Here is a 20,950-nt window from a genome sequence, read left to right as displayed (position 1 = left end):
TCCACACCAACGTTTCCAAACCTGCTGCCCTCCAAATGTCACTAGACTTCCATTATAGCCAACCACTGAGCATCTTGGCTTAGCTGCAATGCAAAACAGCTGATAGGGCACCACTATGTTTGGGAAGGCTCCTCTGCACAGTGTCCATTCTCCAAGCACAATCTCCAATCTCCAGACTGAAATTCAGTTTAGAGGAAAGCCAAGGAAGAGAGGACATGATCAGCGTTCGAAACTCGCATTGTTCTAGGCGCGTTTTGTGACAGGGAATTTCATTAATGCAAGCAGTTTCTGAGCTCTGGGCACAGTACTGAGCCGAAGATTTCAGATTAAAATTGCCACTGCACTGCTGGAAGAAAAGGACCTTTTTCTGCCTCCCCACTTCCAGCCACTCTCTGAAGACTGGAGAATGGACTCTCAAAAGAATATTAAGCGGGGTAGGGTGGGGGGAGCATGGCTTTGGGGGTTTTTTTGCAGCCTGCAAATGAGGAATAGACCATGAGAAAAATGAACATAATATTTTAGCTGCAGTTCATTCATTTCCAGCTTTGTCTTTCTGTTATAAAAAAGTGTGCCTAGACGCTCCATTGTGGCGCCCATAACTAGGTTTGAGGTGCCATTTAGCTCCTGGCTTTCATATCTCAGTTTCTAACACTGGAATATGATAGAAGTTTATAGAACTATACGTGGCATGGAGAAAGTGGACAGAATGAAGTTTTTCTCCCTCTCTCAAAGCAATAGAACGTGCGGACATTCAAAGAAGCTGGATGTTGGAAGATTCAGAACAGATAAAAGAAAGGACTTCTTCACGCAGCGCATAGTTTAAACTAAGGAACTCGCTCCCACAGGAGACAGTGATGGCTAAGAACCTAGATGGCTCTAAAAGAGGATTAGACAAATTCATGGAGGAGAGGGCTATTGGCAGCTACTAACCATGATGGCTATGCTCTGCCTCCAGTTGCTGGAGACCTGCTGGGAGAGTGTTCTTGTGCCTGGGTTCTGTTTAAGGATTTCCCATTGCAGCAACTGGTTGACCACTGTGAAAACAGGATTCTAGACTTAGATGAGACATATGCCTGCTCCAGAAGGCTCTTCTTAAGAGACTCATAGAACTGCAGACATGGAAGGATCCATGAGGGTCATCTAGTAGAACCCCCTGCGATGCAATGTGGGGCCCGAACCCACAACCCTGAGATTAAGAGTCTTGGGCTTCAAGCAGTCCCTTCCCCGCAGTCATCACTTCCCTGTTCCTCAAGAGGAAGCTAAATGTTCAAGCAGATGATCAAGGCTTTCGCAATGACTATTGCGTCACATCTAATTTCTAGGAGAGAATTTTCTAAAGGGGTGTCAGGTGTGCGTGCAGGAGCCAGGCCCTGTGACCAATAGGACTTTGCAGGACTGGGGCCTTCCTAAGTTTGTTCTGAAGAGGCAAGGCACGGGCCCATAGGTGAGGCCGACTGGTAACTCACAGCACCTGGTGGCAAGAGCTGGGAAGGGATATAAGGTCAGTATTTCCCTTCGGCTCTTTGCCACAGCAACACGCTTCCTGCCTTGGGCTTCTTGCTTCCTGATCCTTGAACCTCGGCTTCTTGACTCCCTGCTTCTTGATCCTCGGACCCTTGACTTCTTGCCTCCTTGATTCCTGACCCTCGGGCCCTTGGCTTCTTGACTCCTGGACTTCTAGACCCCCCGTTCTTGCTCCCATCCTGCCATCTTGCCCCCGGTCCTGACGTTCCCTGCTGGGACTTCAATTGCCCATGAACTGGACCGTGACAAGGGGTCTGAAGCTCCACCCCACCCTAACACTGGCCTGTCTCTGGAACCACCCATAGCTCAGGGGTAGAGCACTGGCAGATGCCAAGTATTGAACCTGGGAACTTCTGAATGCAAAGCAGGTGTTCAATCACTGAGCTGTGGCTGCTGGTTTATTATTTAGCACCTTCAGCATACAGAGCAGAAGAGCACAAGTTCCTACTCTGAGGAACATACAGTCCAAAACTTGGCACAGGGTGATCAAGAGAAAGGGGTAGAGAGAGCTCAGGAATGAGATATACCAAGACATTTAAGTTGCCCTTTTTAAGCTTCTACTACTGATTTCCCCTGCATTCCACACAGCACAAGACATACGCAAGAAGCAGCTTCTGAATAAAACAGAAGGAACCGATTCAGGGCCTACAGGCTCCCCTCCCTTTTCCAGTCATGCCTGCATACTTTGCATAGATTCAATATTTTCTAAAGGACAAAGAACATGGTCTGACAGCCGAAGAAGGAAAGAAGAGTTTGGAGGCGCCTCGTGAAGCACAAGACTTCCTACTGGATGTAAGTCACCACTGCGCTGCCAACTTCAGAACAAGGTCCACTCACTCAATTCAGCTGCATACCAGCAGAGACTGGGTTCCAGGTTTACTGTGATGTTTAGCTGGTGATATATCACAATGTTGAAAACCAGACCTCGTTCAGCCCTACGCACAATCAGAAACGACATTTTCGGAGTACCTGAAGGGCAGACAGGATTCTTCCCCCAATCATGGAAAGCAGGGCTAACTCATCCATGCCCCCTCCAGATGTTGTTGGACCACAACTCCCATCATCCCTTACCAATGGGCATGCCAGCTTGCGGGAGTTGAGAGTCGAAACACATTATAGGAATAATACAAATTATAGGGATTTATATTCCATTGGAGTCTTAGATACATTTTATGGACAGTGATCTTGAGGTAGTAATTAACTCGATCACTGCAGCAAAAATAGTAAGCACAAAAAAACCTGAATGGAAAGAAAAACCCTCACCTACTATCTTTGAATGAACTGATTTGATATATGGTTAAGTTAGCCTACTAAGGGAGACTACAAGCTAGCCAACCTAATAAATTTAGGGAGAAAGAGGTTCTTCTCAATGTACTGGAATAACAAATGCAATAATATACAGTTATATGTTTAGTTTATTGCAAATTTTGTCACAGAGGTATTGCACAACTTGAAAATAAATAAAAGTACTTTTTTAAAAATAAAAAAGCACAAATCATCATGTAAACAGGCTTATATATGATACGATGTATGCATGTATTATACAGGTCCCAGCGAATGCAGCAAAACTCAAAACCCCAGAAAAATAAGAAGGGGGGGGGGAGGAGGACATAAGGCAGATGTGGGGAACCTTGGGTCCTCCAGATGTTGCTGAACCACAACTCGCATCATTCCTGGCCATGTTTGCTGCGGCTGATGGGAGTTGCATTTCAGTAATACCTGGAAAGCAAAAGGTTCCCCAAAACTGACTTACTGGAACAGCAGCAAAGGGTCTGATGAAGCCCCCTATTATGTCTAACATGTATTCCTTAAGGGCCCAATTTGCTCCAGGGGTCAGCAGCTTCCAGTTCCTACCAAAACAGTAGATAAATCCAATTAAAGAGCAGATTAATCCTTAGAGAAGCCAAGGAGTCCTCATGTACAGTGAACTCAAGCTCAGTTTATTTAGTCTACAGGCCATAAACGTCAAATACAGTGTAGGATTAATCAAGACAATCACAGGGAAAACAACACAAAAAGTATACAGGCGCACACATAGTGCCTTTTACGAGGAGAGTATGACAAAATCTGTTAACTATCAGAAATAGTTAAAAAGCAGAATCTATGTGGAGAGGATACTTAAATTGATAATGCATAAATAAATGCACTGTATACTGAATATGAAACTTAAAAAGAATGTACCACTGGACAAGTTACTGTAGATTTTGTTGTTCTTGTACTGACATGAGAACCAATAAATATTACTGTATTTGGATTTAAGAAAAAGGAATAGTTAAAAAGCACAGACAACTTTTAACTCTGGATTCATTTCCCCTTTAATAATAGTGACCTAGTTTTGATTGCTACAGAAAGGAATCTGGCTATATTTTCTGTGATCCGGTGGTTGGCAAGTGTGGAGAAAGCAGTGCGGAGATAAAACTTAGGATAACATAAATAAATTCTGGGCGGCATTTTAAATAAATGTTAAAATGAAAACACTGACTGGGGAAAGGGGGGGAGAGACCCTCAAAATACTACAATTGTTCGACTTTCTTCTTCTTCTAAGAAGATCCCATTAATGTTTTTAATGCAGTGTTGCAACATCTCTCCCTGCTCTCCAGAATTTACTCCTGATGCCAAACTTTCATCCAAAATATATCCCTAGCAAAATGCAGGGGGGAGAGAGAGAGAGAGAGAAAAAAAGAGAGAGAGTTGAACAACTACTCATCCCAGCAGCTGCTGGAAAGTATCCAACCACTTCGCTTTTCCGGAAATCCGGAATGGCAACATCATTCTCCAGTTCTACTGCCAAAAGGAGATGTAAGCGAAACTACGCAGTTGGCATTCTCCCTACAGCTTGTGAAGAAAGCAAAGAGTAAATATTGCAGGATTAGCGTTGCAAATGCCTGTGGGAACTAACGTGAATACAAGTACTTAAAAGGTTAAAGGGGGGGGTGAGAGAGGAGAGAAGAGAGGCACCCACGGAAACTTGAATCTTCCTCTCCCCCTCTTTTCACTTTTCTATCGGGTTTATTTATCGCTATTAAAAAATGCCACAAAGTCCTGGATAGCTTGAGGGGGGGGGGGGGGGAGACAGAGAGAGCAGTCCACTTCTGACAATTGTTTCCATGAGAGAGTTGGGCCAAAGGAAGCGACAGCTTTTTTGCTCCTTTGTTTGCGATAGCCGGCTTCTGCTCGGCAGCGACGAAATTAAACAAGCCAGCTTGCTCGCAAGAGAACTGAGTGTTCCCACACAGCGCTTACCCACCCACTCGATATCCTTCAGTGGAAGGTCTCAGCAAGGACAAAGGGATTCGAACACAAGCTTCCTGGAGGAACGGGGGGGAGTCCGCACCAAAACTTCCCAAGCCAGTCAGCCGAGAGCACAAATAAGGACACTTGTGACTGTGCCATCCTCCAAAAGCAGTGTGTGTGTGTGCAAACACATACTGACAGCCACAAGCATAATTTTGTATACGTTGATACCAGGGTTAGAAACTCATACATATAAGCTAGGTGCCAAATGGCTCCCTTAAACTAAGGTTACGGTTGCCAAAATGGAATCTCTACTTGCCATTTGGGGGCAAGAGGGCTCTAAAGTCTTATTTTTCAAATGATGGAGTGACTATGGTTGATTTTCAGTTAAACATCTGGCGAGTTCAGATGACAACTTTGAGCTAGGTTAAGAGCTTTGAGACCTTAAAGAAGAAACGTCAATTGATCCAGGGAGAGTCCACATTTATATTGGCCTATTCCGATCTCTTTTTCTTAATGGCGACTGCTACTACTCAGGCTGCACAGAAAAAGCAATCTGGTTCCTGAAATTCATTCTGATTGTGCAGATAAAATATAGTTGATAGATTTCTATGGGAGGTGGTATTAGTGTGTGAAAACAGTCCAGATCCAATGATCTTCAGATGGTGGAGATGTCAGGCGCCATCCTGGCGCCCAGGCATCTTTGCTTGGTGCTTGGCTAATTTTGAACACTGGTGGGTGGGGCCATGAGTAAAAGTAGGTGGAGCAATGAATGGTTCATTTACTTGTGCACAGTAAGCTGGCTTCTACACGCCCTTCCAGGTCCACCATCCAGGCGAGTGAACATCATTACCGGAGTTCAAGGACACATTCCAAGAGGGCAAAAACTCTGCAAGAAGGGTGTGAAGCCAAGTCGGTCAGGAGTGTGGCCTGAGGAGATGGGGTGTGGTTGGGGAGAATCCCAAGGGCCAACTTCACTTGCCAAGCCCAAGGTTCCCCATCTATAATAATAATATAAGGGAAGGCATGATATGACTCTGCCCTGTGGTGCTTCCAATTAAACTGTATGTGTCTTCTGGCTTTGTCACAGTTGGAAGCTAAGAGGCGATGTCAACTGAAAGCATGAAAGGGAACCAACTGGGGTGCGATCATGGAAAGGAATGAACAGCGGGTGATCTGGGGGAATCAAAAGTTCACAAATGCAAGTGGAAATGAAAATCAGGCAAGGAGAGCCAAGCATTTGGGAACATTCTGCTAGGTATTGAGCCCCATTCAGAAGACGGACAAGGCAAGTCCAGAATCCATCGGCCCAAGGGACACAAACCTATTAAAACCCTGGAAGGTTTTCAGACAGGGTCCCTCCCAGCCCTAGCTGTAGATGCCAAGGATTAAACCGAGTGCCTTCTGCAAGCAGCACTTGTGCTCAACCACTAAGCCACAGCCTTTCCCTACAACTTTTCAAATAACCTGATCCCAAGCCAACAAGGAAACATAGGGAGTGGCCTTACACCAGGCCGGAACATCTAGAGCCAGGGTTATCTACTCTGACTGGAAGCAGCTCCCCAAGATTTCGGATAGGGAGCATTCTTAGCCCTACCTGGAGATGTCAGCATCTGGAGCAAAGCTGATGTTCCACAGCTAAGCTACAACCCCTTTCCTGTTCCTCCTCTGTTAATGCTCTCCAACATCCAAGCAGGGTAAACAGGAAGCTCCCTTTTAAACAATTGAACATTTATACTTCCCTTGTTTTCCCTACTGAAAGAGCAGGCAGTTCCCCTCCAGGCATGCTGAAAGGAAAGATGATGTTTTCCCTCTTTGCAATCCAGGCTTATTATGAGTAGCCCCTTTAAATAATATTGGGTCTTCAAAATTTTGGGGTGGGTTTGTTTGTTTGTTTGTTTTGCAATTTTGGCAACGAACTGAGAAACACGCTTTGCTGTGTCCACTTTACCATAATACCTAAAACCCAATTCCCCTAAAATGAGTTGTAACTCTTTCTTAATCAGTTTATTTCATGCCAGAATTTTCTGTCAGAAAATCTCAAGCTTGTTTTGTGCTGTTTTTAAAGCTTCTAGCCCACAACAGACTATTGACAAATGTGTCATTTCTGCTGTAGCCTGGGAAACACTTCTAGAGTCTTCTTGCCCAAACCATCCTTTGTTTGCACATATAGAGGTGAGGACCTTCCACCAAAACCTCACGTGTGGAAGGAGGAGGAGAAAGAAACGCAAGTCTCCTGGTGTATTGGGAGGGCATTCCAGCCTCCCAAGCAAACTAGGCCGCAATTGCATTGTACATTTATAGCACCAACAGGAGCTACACAAAGGCAGCCTTACATTTTTTTAGAATATAGGAGAAATAAAATCAGTTGAAATTAACCAGCAAAACATTTAAAATCCCTGATTTGTGGGGTGTTTTTTTAAAGTCTTCACTAAGTGCTGGACATACAACAGGGAAGGGTCTCAGGCAGAAGGGAGTTTCACAGAACTGGACCCACAATATTGAACACCTGAATTCTGGTGAAACAAAGCTATCGATCTGAGCCATTATTTCATTTATTAAATGCTAGTACCAAGAGCACTGTAGGATACCTGATTTTAACAACTGATTTCTCGGTACTGCTTGAAACCAAACAACGTGAATACTTTCCAAATGGCTGATGGCATGGAATCAAGTCATTTGTACCATTAAACCTGTTCAGTTGGACTCAACCAGGTAGGATAGGTCTCTTAATGTCCCGTCTCCTCCCACTCAGAAGAGAGACACAGCAATGAGCAAGTTGGACTGTACCAAGTTGCTTTGAAGAAGGGGTCTCCCCCAGCCATGCATCCATTCCAAGAGGGTGTTTTTGGATTAAGTGAGTAGGGGTACACCATGCCCAAAGAAGAACTGGCTTAAATTAGCTGGGGACTGACTCCCCAATTCAATCTTCCAACCACTCAATCTCAGTTCCTATGATCAGTAATATGGGGATAATACTGGCTTACCTCACAAAGTTTACTTCATGAAATGGAACAGAGGAAGCCGTATTATCGACAGTGTAGGGCAATAGTTTTCCAGGATTTCAGATTAGATCTCTCCCAGTCCTTCCTGGAGAGGCCAGCGATTGAATCTAGATCCTTCTGCCCAGTAGAGGCCCAATTACTGGGATATGACCCTTCTCTCTGGTTTCAACATTTGAATACATTATGTAACTTAAAATAAATGAAGCAAAACCCAATCTACCCAAATTTCTCTCCAGAGAGAATGGATTATGTTTGCCCACATCTCATAAGAGGTTGGGGGTCTTCCTCATAACAGACCCACAGAGTACACCCTCCCAACCTAAATATTTCACTCCTACTGATAACATGCCATAAATTTCTCCTTATATTTGGTGCTGTCCACTGATGCCAGCTGCATCTCCACTACTTAATGGAGGCTGCTGCTTTAAAATAATAATCCATAGGCCCCTTCACCATTTCAAAACACACTGCCGTAGTTCCATTTGCTCAACGCCACTGGATGAATACAAGAATGGCTGCACTACCCATTATCTGAGCGGCAGGCATGTTCGTCCTAGTTCCCACACGCACATCCCAAAGCAGAAAACAAAAACAAAAGTGTTTTGTTTTGTTTTGCTTTTATCAGGGGAAGGCAAACTCTGCCACAGGTGATAAGACTGCAAACAGTAGCGACAGGCACAATTTCACCTGTGCACCCAGCTGTAATGGTTACGTAAAACCACTAGGTACCACATTCAAAATCCATATATACGCCAAAAAAACCCCCACCTCTGTCCACAACTGCTTTGATAGACAAGTGAAAGATCCATTTGAAAGCCTGAAATGCGAGAGGAGGGGCATTGTCATTCTAAAATAATGCACTACATTGCACTTTGAAGATTTGTCATCATCATGTAGAACCCATTTCCGCAAAGTGGAGTCTCTCCTATAATGCGACTCTCTAAGAGGAGCAACAGCGCAAATCAAAGGACCTGCATATTCTGCCTCTCTCTCAAATTTCAGGTAACTTTATATCTACATGCTGTACACAAACACACCTAACCGCCATCTGGTTATGTGGTTCTATGATTTTCCACACACACACACCAGGAAGCCAGTACCCAGGGTAACCCAGCATACAGAAGTGTTGATGCTTTTTCCAAGGCTGTCAATGTCTGGTGGTAGGATTTGCATGTTTGTGTTTTTCTCAACGCAAAGAAAATATTATCCGCACATACAAAGCTAGTCTTTATCCATGTAGGGTCCTGGCTACCCTCCCAGTGTGGCATGCTTTTCTTCTTGTGAAGTGTCCTGACATGCTATCCTCCCCACCCCCCACCAGCTGCCCAAAGTGGTACCAGGCTATGGTTCAAGGGACACCAGAGAACGACAACTGCTGTAGCTAATCTGGTCAGCGCCTGGAAGAAGAGAACACCTAGGGAGTCTGGGTTTTATCCAATGGCATTGCTCAGAAGACACTGAGGTGTCCATCAGTGCAATTTGGAGGGAAACCATTTTCAACTATCCCCCCCCCCACCTCCTTGCACCCCAAGAAATACCTCGCCCCTAAGTATGCTTTCGAGTTTCCCACAATGTTCTTGAGCAGATTTAGAGAGGGCAAATGATTGGAAATTGTTTCCCTCCCCCTTCCACTGATGCTTCCTTACCATCAGCTAAATTACACCACTGGATACAACTCCGAATATCTCCATGACCTCAAATTCCATCATGAAAGCAAAGATGGGTATAAAAAGATCAGGGATGGGGGACCTGTGGTCTTCCATTGTTACTGGACTATGGCTTCCATCATCCATGGCCACTAGCCATGCTAGCTGCGGCTCATGGAAGCTGTAGTCCACAAATATCTGAACAGCCATAGGTGTCCCCACCCCTGCAATAAATATATAACACCTGATCCTTCTCTGTCTTATTCTAGAATTTAGTTCAAGAAGTGGGCAAACAGAATTATCTGCAGTTTCAAGGTCATTTCTACCCAAATCCACACTGGTTTTGAAACCGTGCCTTTTCACAGACAGCTCCTATCAACGATAACATGTCAGGTGTATGCGTTATAAGAGGTGGAGAGGAGTGTTATTCCTTAACGAAATGCTTTTTAGAAGGGGGCAGAGGTTAACCACCCATGCTTACTTTTCTGGCAGTGGCCGGAAGTCCAGCAGCGATAGCTGTATTCGTTGTTAATGGATGTCTTCTCACAAAGCGGCTTCTCCTCGGCTGTCCCCGGACACAAGTCCCCGCACTCCTTTGGCGGTTTATTCCCCACGATGTAGTTGTTGGAAACAGCATCCAAGATCAGAGACCAGTCCAAGGTTGAGAGGTAACACAGGTCAGAATTCTTTTCGATCCGGATGGCCCCCCGGGTGATGTTCCTCAGGTTGTACAGTCCAATTTCCTTGAGGTTAGTCATCTCAAAGATGACCAATGCGTAGTTGTAGAAAAGGTTCTTGCCGCGGATGACTGTGAGGTTGGGGAAGAGGTCTTTGAGGGTCTCCAAGCCCGCCACACGGAACAGCAGCAGATAGTCTGTGATCATTGTGAGTTTCGGGAAGCGGTAGTGACTGAAGTCCTCGGCTTGGCTGATCAACAAAATTCGGAGGTACCCTTCAATCACCGTACAGTCATCCAGCTGCTTGAACTGCTCCACATTGTTACGAATGTCGATGTTTGGCCCACAAACTGGAAGGCAAATGATCGGGGGTGGGGAGAAGAACAGAAAGAACAGGATTAAAAAACAATACATGGACTCATCTTTAAAGCAACGCTTAAGGTTATAAACAAAATTAAATAAAACAGTTCCGCAGTTTAGAAACACTCAGGCCACATTTACACCATACATTTGAGTGGCTATCATACTACCTTAAACAGCCACGGTTTCCCCCAGGGATTCTGGGAGTTGTGGTTTGTTCATGGTGCTGAGAGTAGTTAGGAGGCCCCTGTTCCCCACACAAAACTATAATTCTCCATGTGAAGAGGGACGGATCATTAACCTGCTCTGAAATTTGTAGCTCTAGGAGAGCAAGAGTAACTCTCAGCACTCTTAAACTACCACCCCCAAAATTCTTTGGGGGAAGCCATGAGTGGTATGATATTGCTTTAAATATATGGCATGGATACATACCCTGATAGAATATCATGGGTTCCAATACAAAGCTTCAGAGACCATTCTTCCCCTCTGTCACACTAACCTATTATGAGTCCTGCAAGTAATAGCATTAAGCTATTAAAGTTCTTTGAGAATGTCAACAAGAGGAGATCCAGTAGCCACAGTGTGCTTGGACTTCCTAAAAACTTTCAACAAAGTACCTCACCAAAAACTCATGAGTAAGCTTAGCATTCATGAAATAAGAGGAGAAGTCCTGGCGAAGCAGCAGAAAGCAGGAATAAATGGGCAGTTCTCCCAAGGGAGGGAATCCCACGCCGCCACGGATCTTTACTGGACCAAAGCTTTTTAAATTCCTCATAAACAATCTGGAGTTAGGGGTGAGCAGTAAGGTGGCCATGTCTGCTGATGTTACTAAATGGTTTCAGGCTCAAAGCAAAAAAAAAAAAAAGAAAAAGGATCGCGAAGAGCTCCAAAAGTACTTTCCCCAGGTGAATGAATATTAATGGCAAATGAAATTCAAAATAAGAAAGTTTATTTGTGAAAGCCACCTTAACTTTCAGAGATAATCTCATGGAGTTTGACAGGGCAATGACTGACCAGGAGTGAGACTTTGGGGTCACAGTGGATAGCTCAATGAAGCTGTTGACCTAGCATGCAGCTTCCATGAAAAAGGCAAATTCCATGCTAGGGATCATTAGGGAAGGAGTTGAAAATCAAACTGCTGATACTGTAATGCTGCTATATAGAACGTTTTTACTGGGGTGGGGGAGAGGGACCAGAGCTTTGTCCTCAACATTGCAATTAAGCCCACTAAAGTTACTATCCTGCTGAGGGCTGGGAGAGGAAGGAAAGAATCCCTCTTGCAGCACACAGCTCCAATTCTGGGCACAGAAGCAGCAAGCCGTTTGGTTTCTATGCCAGGCACAGCCTGCTAGACAGATCGCACGCAGGTGAGCAAGCAGGTTGGTGGAAGAAGGACGGATCCCAAGCAAGCACTTAAATACACGGTTGATTGTATTTGTTGGTTAGGGAAATGAGGCAGGACCATAAAAGCCACAGCTTGAAGTTGGTTTGCTTCCCTAAATCATAGTTAAACCATGGTTCACCTTGTTCAAGTTTGGAGCAGGCAAGTGACTGCAATTGGCTGAAAACAGGAGGAAGAAAGAGGTGGGAAAAGCAGAAACGCCTAAGGTTTGAGCACAAAATGCTAAAAACGGTGGTTTGGTGTTGTGTCAGGGAGGCCACAGACAACCCAAGCCACTCCCTACATCCAAAGCTCCCCTTGGGGTCTGTTTTTTTGTCTGAAGACAAGAGTGACAGCACTGGAAGACAAAGTGAGAATATACCTAGGGCACCTTTTTAATAGCCACTTAATAAGACTTCGCTATTCATTCCCCTGAAGGACCATTTAAGTTTACAATGCATCCAGAGTTTTGAGGTTTTGAGACCAAATTCACATGATTTAATAAGATTTGAATGTTTTTCAAGAAGCAGTATCTAGCATTTTTGCTTTTCTTTTTTTACACCTGCCTTTGCCGTTTCGTCCCATCTTGCCTTCCCTTCAGAAAATTCAACTAACGACTGCACGACACGTTATTTCTTATTTTTGTTCATTTCGCCCTGAAATTAATCTATTAGAAAGACAAACTTGATCCCAGTTCAAAGAGGACTACAGTTTCTTTTTGGCTGAGTTCTGTTTTCTTTGGACCACATTTTACACACAGAGGAAGTGTGTGTGTGTGTGTGTGTGTGTGTGCGCGCGCGCTTACCGTGGTGAATCTTCCAAAGGACAAAACTGAGGACTACAATGTTCTTCATTCACCATTTTTAGCAAACACTCTGCCACTTCCTTCTAACTAGTACGCAATCCAGAGAATTTATATAACTATGCTTAGCCTCTAAAGGAACACAAGCTTTACTTCATACTCATTTTTATATCAGCAGATGGATGACACGCCACCCAGAGAAGATAATGAGTTACTTTAGCTCCCAAAGAAAATTTTATTTTCTCTCTCTCTCTCTCTCTTTTTTAGCTCTGATCAACGCATTCTCCTTGCCCAGATCGACTCAGCAGATGTCCAAAAAGGGCTATTAAATATGTCAAGGTTCTGACAAAGAAGCTGCACGAGGGTACAGATATCCTGAATATGTGGGGGGCAAATCCAAGGGCAGTTCAACCTCCATAACCAAAGCATAAATATGATGGCAAACACTCTGCAACAGGTGTCTCTGCTATGCCCTATCATGACCTTGCAAGTACACTCAAAACTTCCTGGTTAATACAACTACCTATGTTCCCAATTCAAACATGTCCCTGTGAAGTTTCTCCGTATTTAAGCATATCCCCCTACTACATACGCACTGTTGGTAGGAGCATGGACAAGCTATAGTTCCCAGGGTGTTGCTCCTCTTCCCAGGGAACTCTGGGAATTGTAGCTCTGCAAGAGGAACAGGGGGCTGCCAAACAACTCTCAGCAACTTAACATACTATACTTCTCAGGATTCTTTGGCAGAAATTGACCGTTTAATGTGGTATTAAAGTGCTTTAAATGTATGGTGCGCATGTGGCCTTAGTGCAAGGAAGTTTCCTGCGGTCCTGTTTGTTTGTGTGTATGTTTTAAGGATTCTCTTTAAAATCTCCTCTGAAAAAGGCCCAAGCAAGTGACTAGACTTCCATGATCTGTTCCCTTTGTAACCTCAAGCCACAGCAACAGGAAGCACAGCTTTTGCCGCTTCAAAGGCTGCCTTTCAATATGAAAGAGAGAAACAAACAATCAGTCTTAGACCCTCCCCAATAAATCTTGGGAGCAGATCATCAGGAAGTAAGGGGGTGGAGAGAGGTCTGATGAATGCAAAAAGGGAGGGAGGCCCCCCACCTCTTATGAATAAACCATTCCTTCATCCAGTGAACTATTAGGGTTAGGAATTCCAAAAATTCAAAGCATGTTGCATTTCCCCCCTTGCAAACCTAAGCAAGCCGTGGGGTGGAGCCTCAAACTTAACCCTTGCACCACAAGGAGGATTTCTCTCAGGCAAAATATCTGTTTGGCCTAACAACAACAGCAGCAAAATTTTATTTATACCCCACCCATCTGACTGGGTTGCCCCAGCCACCTGGGCGGCTTCCAGCATACAGTGGTACCTCGTGTTAAGTACTTAATTCATTCCCGAGGTCCGTACTTAGCCTGAAACTGTTCTTAACCTGAAGCACCACTTTAGCTAATGGGGCCTCCTGCTGCTGCTGTGTCACCGAAGCACGATTTCTGTTCTCATCCTGAAGCAAAGTTCTTAACCTGAAGCACTGTTTCTGGGTTAGCGGAGTCTGAAACCTGAAGCGTATGTAACCTGAACCGTATGTAACCCGAGGTACCACTGTATATAAAAACATAGTAAAAGGACACACACACACACCAATCCTCAAGGAGCCATTTGTGTATGTTACAAGAGTTTCCTAAGCAGGAACTTGCAATCAACTAGATCAACTTTCCACTGTTGCATACAAAGTTAAAAATATTCCACTCCTTATTGGAATTCCATTGTTGCTGGAGTGGTAGAGTAGGGGTCATGGTACAAACAGAGACCTCAGCAATATGCAGCACTTTATTTTAAAAAATCGCTCCTTTGTAAGGGAAGGTGAGGGGGACAAGCCTCATTCTAGGTGTGCACTGTAGGTGCCAAACTTGCCAGGACCCAAAATATCATAAACAGAGAATGGACTGTTGCAGGAGCACCCAAAGCAATAACAGTTTGGGAAATTTATGTGGAGAATCATGGCTCAGCGTTAGGGTAACCATGGTGCAACAGAAGACTGTAATGATGTACCAATTCGCATTTCTGTTTGAGCACATTTATAATGGGAAAGTGGCATACAAATCGAAATAAATAAACTTGTGTATTTATCTAAAATAAGTAACCACCAAACATGCAAGTCTCCAGCGATCTCACCTCTAAAAGACAACAAATCCAGATAATGATTGCCCTGCCGGAACCTCTTATGACTTGGTACGCTCAAGAACACACTCAAATGGGAAATTCTGAATGCCATCTAGCCTTCAACAAGCAGTTCACACAATCAAGGTGCTTGTGAGTGTCCCAGCAACCAGCAGAGAGAGCTCAAACAGCTCACCATCACTAAGCAGGAGCACTCGCAAGAGAAACTAGTCTCTTCTACCACCCTGGCCACAATCACACCACTACATTTACAGCCCTTTAGAAAATAGCCATGGTTTCCCCCAAAGAATTCTGGGAACTTTTGTGCATTAAGAGTGCTGAGAGATGTTAAGACACCGCCTGATTCCCCTCACAGGGCTACAATTCCCAAAGTGGTTTAACAATCAATCTCTTGCCAGGGAACTACAGTGGTACCTCGGGTTAAGTACTTAATTCATTCTGGAGGTCCTGTTCTTAACCTGAAGCACCACTTTAGCTAATGGGGCCTTCTGCTGCCGCCGTGCCGCCAGACCCCAATTTCTGTTCTTATCCTGAAGCAACGTTCTTAACCTGAAGCACTATTTCTGGGTTAGTGGAGTCTGTAACCTGAAGAACCTGCAACCTGAGGTACACTGTACAAGAATTGTAGCTCAGGGCAGCAGAGAACGTGGGTCTCTTAACAACCCTCAGCACCCTTAACATACTACGGCTCCCAGAACTCTTTGGGGGAAGCTTTTGTATAGTGACTAATTGTATGGTGTGAATGTCGCCCAGAGGTAAGGGCCACAGTTCAATGGCATAGCATCTGCCTTGCAAGCAAAAGCTCCCAGGTGCAATCTCCAGGTAGGGCTCCCGGAGAGCTACTGCCAGTCAGTGTAGACAATACTGAGCAGTGTTAGAAACTCAGATCTATACGGTAAGCTAATCACCAAATGGCACCTTAAACTTAGGTTATGGGACCATTTTTTCCCCTCAGGGGGAGTTGTTGTTGTATTCATTTCCATACTGCTTTATATTTTAAAGAAAAAATCTCAAAGCAGTCTACAACACATTAAGACATCAAATAAAACAAGCCAAAAGAAAACCAACTCAAGCTTCAAGGAAAATATTTCAGATCCTTCTCCAAGTGACATTTTGCTTTCCCCATATTTATTTACCTACTTAATTCATATAGCTGCCCCAAAGCAGATGTACTCTAGGAAGCCAGTGTGGTGTAGTGGTTAGTGTGTGAGACTAGGACCTGGGAGGCCAGGGTTCAAATACCCCCTCAGTCATGAATCTCACTGTGTGACCTTGGGCCAGTCACTGCCTCTTAACCCACCTCACAGGGTTGTTGTAGGGATCAACTGAGGAGGGGGTGAACTATGTACTCCTTGGATAAATATAATTGCAATACATAAGCTATTCTGCTTAGCTGCGTAACAAAACTGCAGGGGGGTCAGCCAGGTGGAATATTTTTTCAGCCTTGGAAGGGTGTTGGTGATGCTTCTGCCACCATTGCATCCACTTCAGCCTAGGCACAGAAGCTCTGGAGCAAGCACAACGCATTAAGTCGGCAAGGGTTGTAGCTCAGTGGTAGAGCATCTGCCTTGCAAGCAGAAGGTCCCAGGTTCAATCCCCACCATCTCCAGATAGGACTGGGAGAAAACCCTACTTAAAACTCCAGAGAGCTGCTGCCAGTCAGTGTAGACAATACTGAACTTGATGGACCCAAGGACTTATTCCCTTATGTTGACTTATTCCCCCCCCCCCCTGCAGAGGCCCTTGCGTGATAACTGAGCCGAGCGAACGTCACCGCCTTTGCCGATCCCAGATTCTCCTCCCACCTGTTGAATCTTGCAACACTCATGGCACAGTTGGCAGGGTTGGGAGGACTGGAGCATTACACATCGCTGGGCATTTGAAAGAAAACAAAAGAACTGGGAACAAGTACCCGGTGGAAGCAGGAAAGGGGTGACGAAAAGGTACGAAAAACAAATGCAGAGCCAACCTACACAAGCTTTGTTCTAACAGCCAGAGAGCCTGTGTGGTGTAATGAATGGGAGTGGTAGACTAAGATATGGGAGACCAGAATTCAAATCCTCACTCAGCCATTAAGCTCCCTGGGCGACACTGGGCCAGTCATTGGCTCTAAACCTAACCTGCCTCACAGAACTATTGTGGGGGCAACAGGGAGAGCCATGAATGCCACCTCAAGCTTTAGGCCTGGGCAATGTATTGATATACAGTGGTACCTCAGTTTAAGTACTTAATTCATTCCAGAGGTCCATACTTAACCTGAAACTGTTCTTAACCTGAAGCACCACTTTAGCTAATGGGGCCTCCTGCTGCTGCCGCAACCCCGGAGCATGATTTCTGTTCTCATCCTGAAGCAAAGTTCTTAACCCAAAGTACTATTCCTGGGTTAGCGGAGTCTGTAACCTGAAGCGTATGTAACCCGAGGTACCACTATACTGCCCAGGATCGGTTTGAGGCCCAGAGAGCGAAGACGCCTTTGCCCAGCAGTATATCATGGCCGGGGATTGCCTGTCCCTTACGTTCTCCCCTGCCTCCTTCCTCCCTGAGCCAGGCACTGGCGGTGACAGTTTCATCTTCTGCGTGGCAGGCACTGGAGGCAGCTGAGGCAGTTTTGCCCTGGCGCCTCACAGGTCCACGGCCGATACAGCTTGTTCCTCCCTCCGCCTGTCAACACTGCAATGCATTCCTGTATCACAATGTTTTGCGCGATGCTGAAAAGCTGGCATCGCCCAGCCCTACTGAGCTCTGTGGAAGAACGGTGGGATATAAATGCCATAAACAAACAGGCCCAAACCTTTCCCTCAACTCGGATACAGCCACTCCAGTATGAAATCTCCAACTGTGGGTGACCCTTCTCTAAGCTTAGGAGCCATTTTACATTTAAAAAAAATAAAAGCGAGAAGTATTTATTTAATACACTGATAGCTCACCTCTAAGGAGGAGACCAGAGTGGCATTATGTGGGCTTATCCTCCTATCCATTTTATCCTCACAACCCTGTCAGGAAGGTAGAGATCATGTGACAGGCCCAAAGCTGTGCATTATGATGGTGCTATGAAGATTTGCACCTGGTCTCCCCAGTACTAAGGCTGGGCTCCAACCACTACACTGCACTATTTGCGGCACTTGTAAAAGAGGAAGCGAGACACACCTCTTCCTCACCCTCCCAACCCATTTCTATTCAACCAATGGTGGAAACCTTTTATTTGCAAGACCGCAGTTTTAGCCTTCCGGTTCCTTTCTAAGCAAGCCCAGAAGTCCCATTTGCCTAGTTACTGAGGCGTCCAGAAATACTGTGAAAGCAGATGTCTTATTCAACCCTGTGCAGGATCACTGGCTAAACTTCTCATGCTACCTCTCATTCAACTGCTGCCCATTTTATTCCCCTCTCCCCACCCCACCCACCAAGTCCTAGTAACAGGTAGCATAAATTTATTCCCTTGGTTAATCCATTTCCCGGCATGCTATTTTCTCCCTTCCAAGAGAGTACCAGTTCAATGTGTGCCCCCAGTTGCAATATCATGCTACGCTCCAATGGTTACTGTTCACCTTGACTTTATGAAAATTTAGCTTCCTTAAAAAACGGGAACAGAAAAAAGTTGCTCTGGTTAAGTTCATTTGCTTGCAAATCAACTCTGGGTTTCCAAAAATCTTCTCCCAGCCACAATATATTTGTGTCAAATTTTGCAAGGTCTAAAGTAGAGATGAGGGTTGGGACTAGATGACCCTTAAGATCCCTCCCAACTCTACAATTCTATAGTCTATAGACTAAGGCAGAGGTTTTTAAACTGTGGTATGTGAGTTCCCTTTGGGTGGCTGGTGAAAAGGCTGCAGCACAAATATATCTGTACACAGCCCTGCACTCACTTTCTGTGATGTAATGATGGAAGACTAAGATCTACACAGCAAGGGGTCCATGGTTTCAAGATGCGCGTATTTTGCTGCACACAAGTCATCTGGCTTGATGAAGGTGTCAGTCGCCAATGTGGCGCCCAGAAATCTCCTTGCAGTTGAAATTGGACCAGCGCTGGTTGCAAAACATGCCTGGTGCCTGAGGAATTTTGAGCCCTGTTTATGGAGGGACGGAGAACTGCCACAATTGCACAGCTTGCTCCCAATCACGTAAGGGCTGTGTGTGGGCCTCCCCTGTGACCACCCTCTGCAGAGCACAGCCCACATCTTGGACTCAGTTAAGAGGTCAAACCCCACTATGAATGTTGGGCCCTAAATACAATCAGGGCCAGGCCCCAGTGCTGGATGTCACTTTACATGTAGAGAAGCTCCCATTCCCATGTTGGCAAAGGCGTTCAGCATCAGGAGTTCAGCATCTGCTTTGCATACAGAAGGGCCCAGGTTCAATCCTTGGCAACTTGAGGTAGGGCTGAGAGAACCCAGCCCAAAATCACAGAGAAGCACTGCCAGTCAGGGGTTGACAAGACTGAGCTAGATGGACAAACAGGGAAGCTTCCTGCGTACCGGGAATCCATGGCTTCCCCATTCCAAACAGCTCAGGTAGTTGAGGTGAGAGTGGTTGCTCTCCAGGTTTCTCAAGCAACTGGAGCAGAGGTCACAGGGCAATATCAATGGCCACGAGTTTCCCCCCCGCCCCCCAGGAGTTTCTTTATTATCTGGGAAACTTAGAAAACAAGATAGCAGCCCCTTTGAATTTTGTAGTAAGGGCAGGATTGTGCTGATAGCAAGAAGCCAAGAAGGTCAATGGTTTGTTTGCTGTGTGCTGCGTGCCGCTCGTTCTGAGCCACCCTTGCCTCCTGCCACTACAAAGCGTTGCGCTTCGCTCAATTCCCCTTCCAAAATAATAATGTTCCTTCCCTCCCCCCCCCATACACACAAAAGAGCAAAATTCTAAACACAGCAGATGTAAAGTCATAGCCAGCTGGACAACAATATTGGTTCATACTTCGAAGTAAACAGGGCTATCACTTACGGTGTGCTGTAGCATCAATAGGTTTACGCATGATAAACATTCTCCCTGACCGCTTCCCATTCCGCCGCCACCACCCCCCGCCTCCAATTTTTTCAATGCTTATTTGTTGGCATCACGCAGTTTAATGCTATTTGCTGGCATCACATAGGAGATGAAGTCACCAGGTTCAGCTAGACTCATCTGCGCACGGAAATGGGAGGCATGTGGCTGAGAACGACTATTACTAGCATTAACTCTCGCCCCACCAGGAAAATAGTCACCTCCTTAAATCTTTAAAAGATGTGCACTTGGAAGTCACATCCAAATTGGTGAAGTTTTCTCCCAAGTATGCTAAGGTTAAAGCATCCAGTGAACATTGCCTTCCACAGAAAGTGAATGCAAAGGGGCTTTTTAAAAAACAACAACACAGAAAACAACCACCCAGCTACCAATTAAGACCATTGCAAGTGGTCAACATTGCCACAAACCTTAATTTATTTTTTTAATGCCCTAGACCAGGGTGTCCGACTCCCAAGAGACTGCAATCTACTCGCGGGGGGGGGGGGAGAAATGGCAGTGATCTGGGGGGGGGGGGGGGTTCAGGTGAAAGTTGCTGAGGTATATGGGCCAATTGCCCTGACTCTTTCAGACAGGTTCTTGTGTCCCCAAGCCTGAGGTACTGTACTCCATGCCTGCACAACTTGCGAGCCAACTGCAACCCATCCATTACGTGACTTGAATGTGGCTAGTTGTCAAAAAAAGGAGGCTTACTGCAGCCCAATGGAACATTGTAAATGGCTGGTCAAACATAAGTTGCACAGGTCTGCAGTAACTCAGTGCTCCAGATTATTAAAAATAAAAGGATAGATCTAAACAGTCAATACATAAGCTACCGTATTTTTCGCCCTATAAGACGTGCCAGACCACAAGATGCACCTAGTTTTTGGAGGAGGAAAACAAGAAAAAAATATTCTGAATCTCAGAAGCCAGAACAGCAAGAGGGATCTCTGCACAGCGAAAGCAGCAATCCCTCTTGCTGTTCTGGCTTCTGGGATAGCTGCACAGCCTGCATTTGCTCCATTAAGACGCACACACATTTCCCCCTACTTTTTAGGAGGGAATAAGTGAGTCTTATAGAGCAAAAAATACGGCAATCGCCAAATGACACCTTAAACCTAGGTTAAGGTCACCACAATGGAACGTCTAAGCGCCATTT

The 20,950-nt window shown here is 45.3% G+C and overlaps 1 protein-coding gene across 2 annotated transcripts in view; it reads right to left on the bottom strand.

The window, feature by feature from the left end:
- The window catches only part of IGF1R (insulin like growth factor 1 receptor), a 182,957-nt gene that overhangs the window by 147,496 nt on the left and 14,511 nt on the right, over positions 1 to 20,950 (bottom strand). For both annotated transcript variants that reach the window (XM_083411841.1, XM_083411840.1), the window contains exon 2: positions 9,891 to 10,436. In XM_083411841.1, coding sequence (XP_083267967.1) covers positions 9,891 to 10,293 — 403 coding nt within the window. In that variant the 5' untranslated portion in view covers positions 10,294 to 10,436. The remainder of the gene's footprint in view (positions 1 to 9,890; positions 10,437 to 20,950) is intronic.

The sequence above is a fragment of the Podarcis tiliguerta genome, assembly GCF_965153285.1.
Source record: "Podarcis tiliguerta genome assembly, chromosome: 14".
NCBI lineage: Eukaryota > Metazoa > Chordata > Lepidosauria > Squamata > Lacertidae > Podarcis > Podarcis tiliguerta.
The sequence above is the reverse complement of the archived record's forward strand: the minus strand, read 5'-3'. Positions and strand labels throughout refer to the sequence as shown.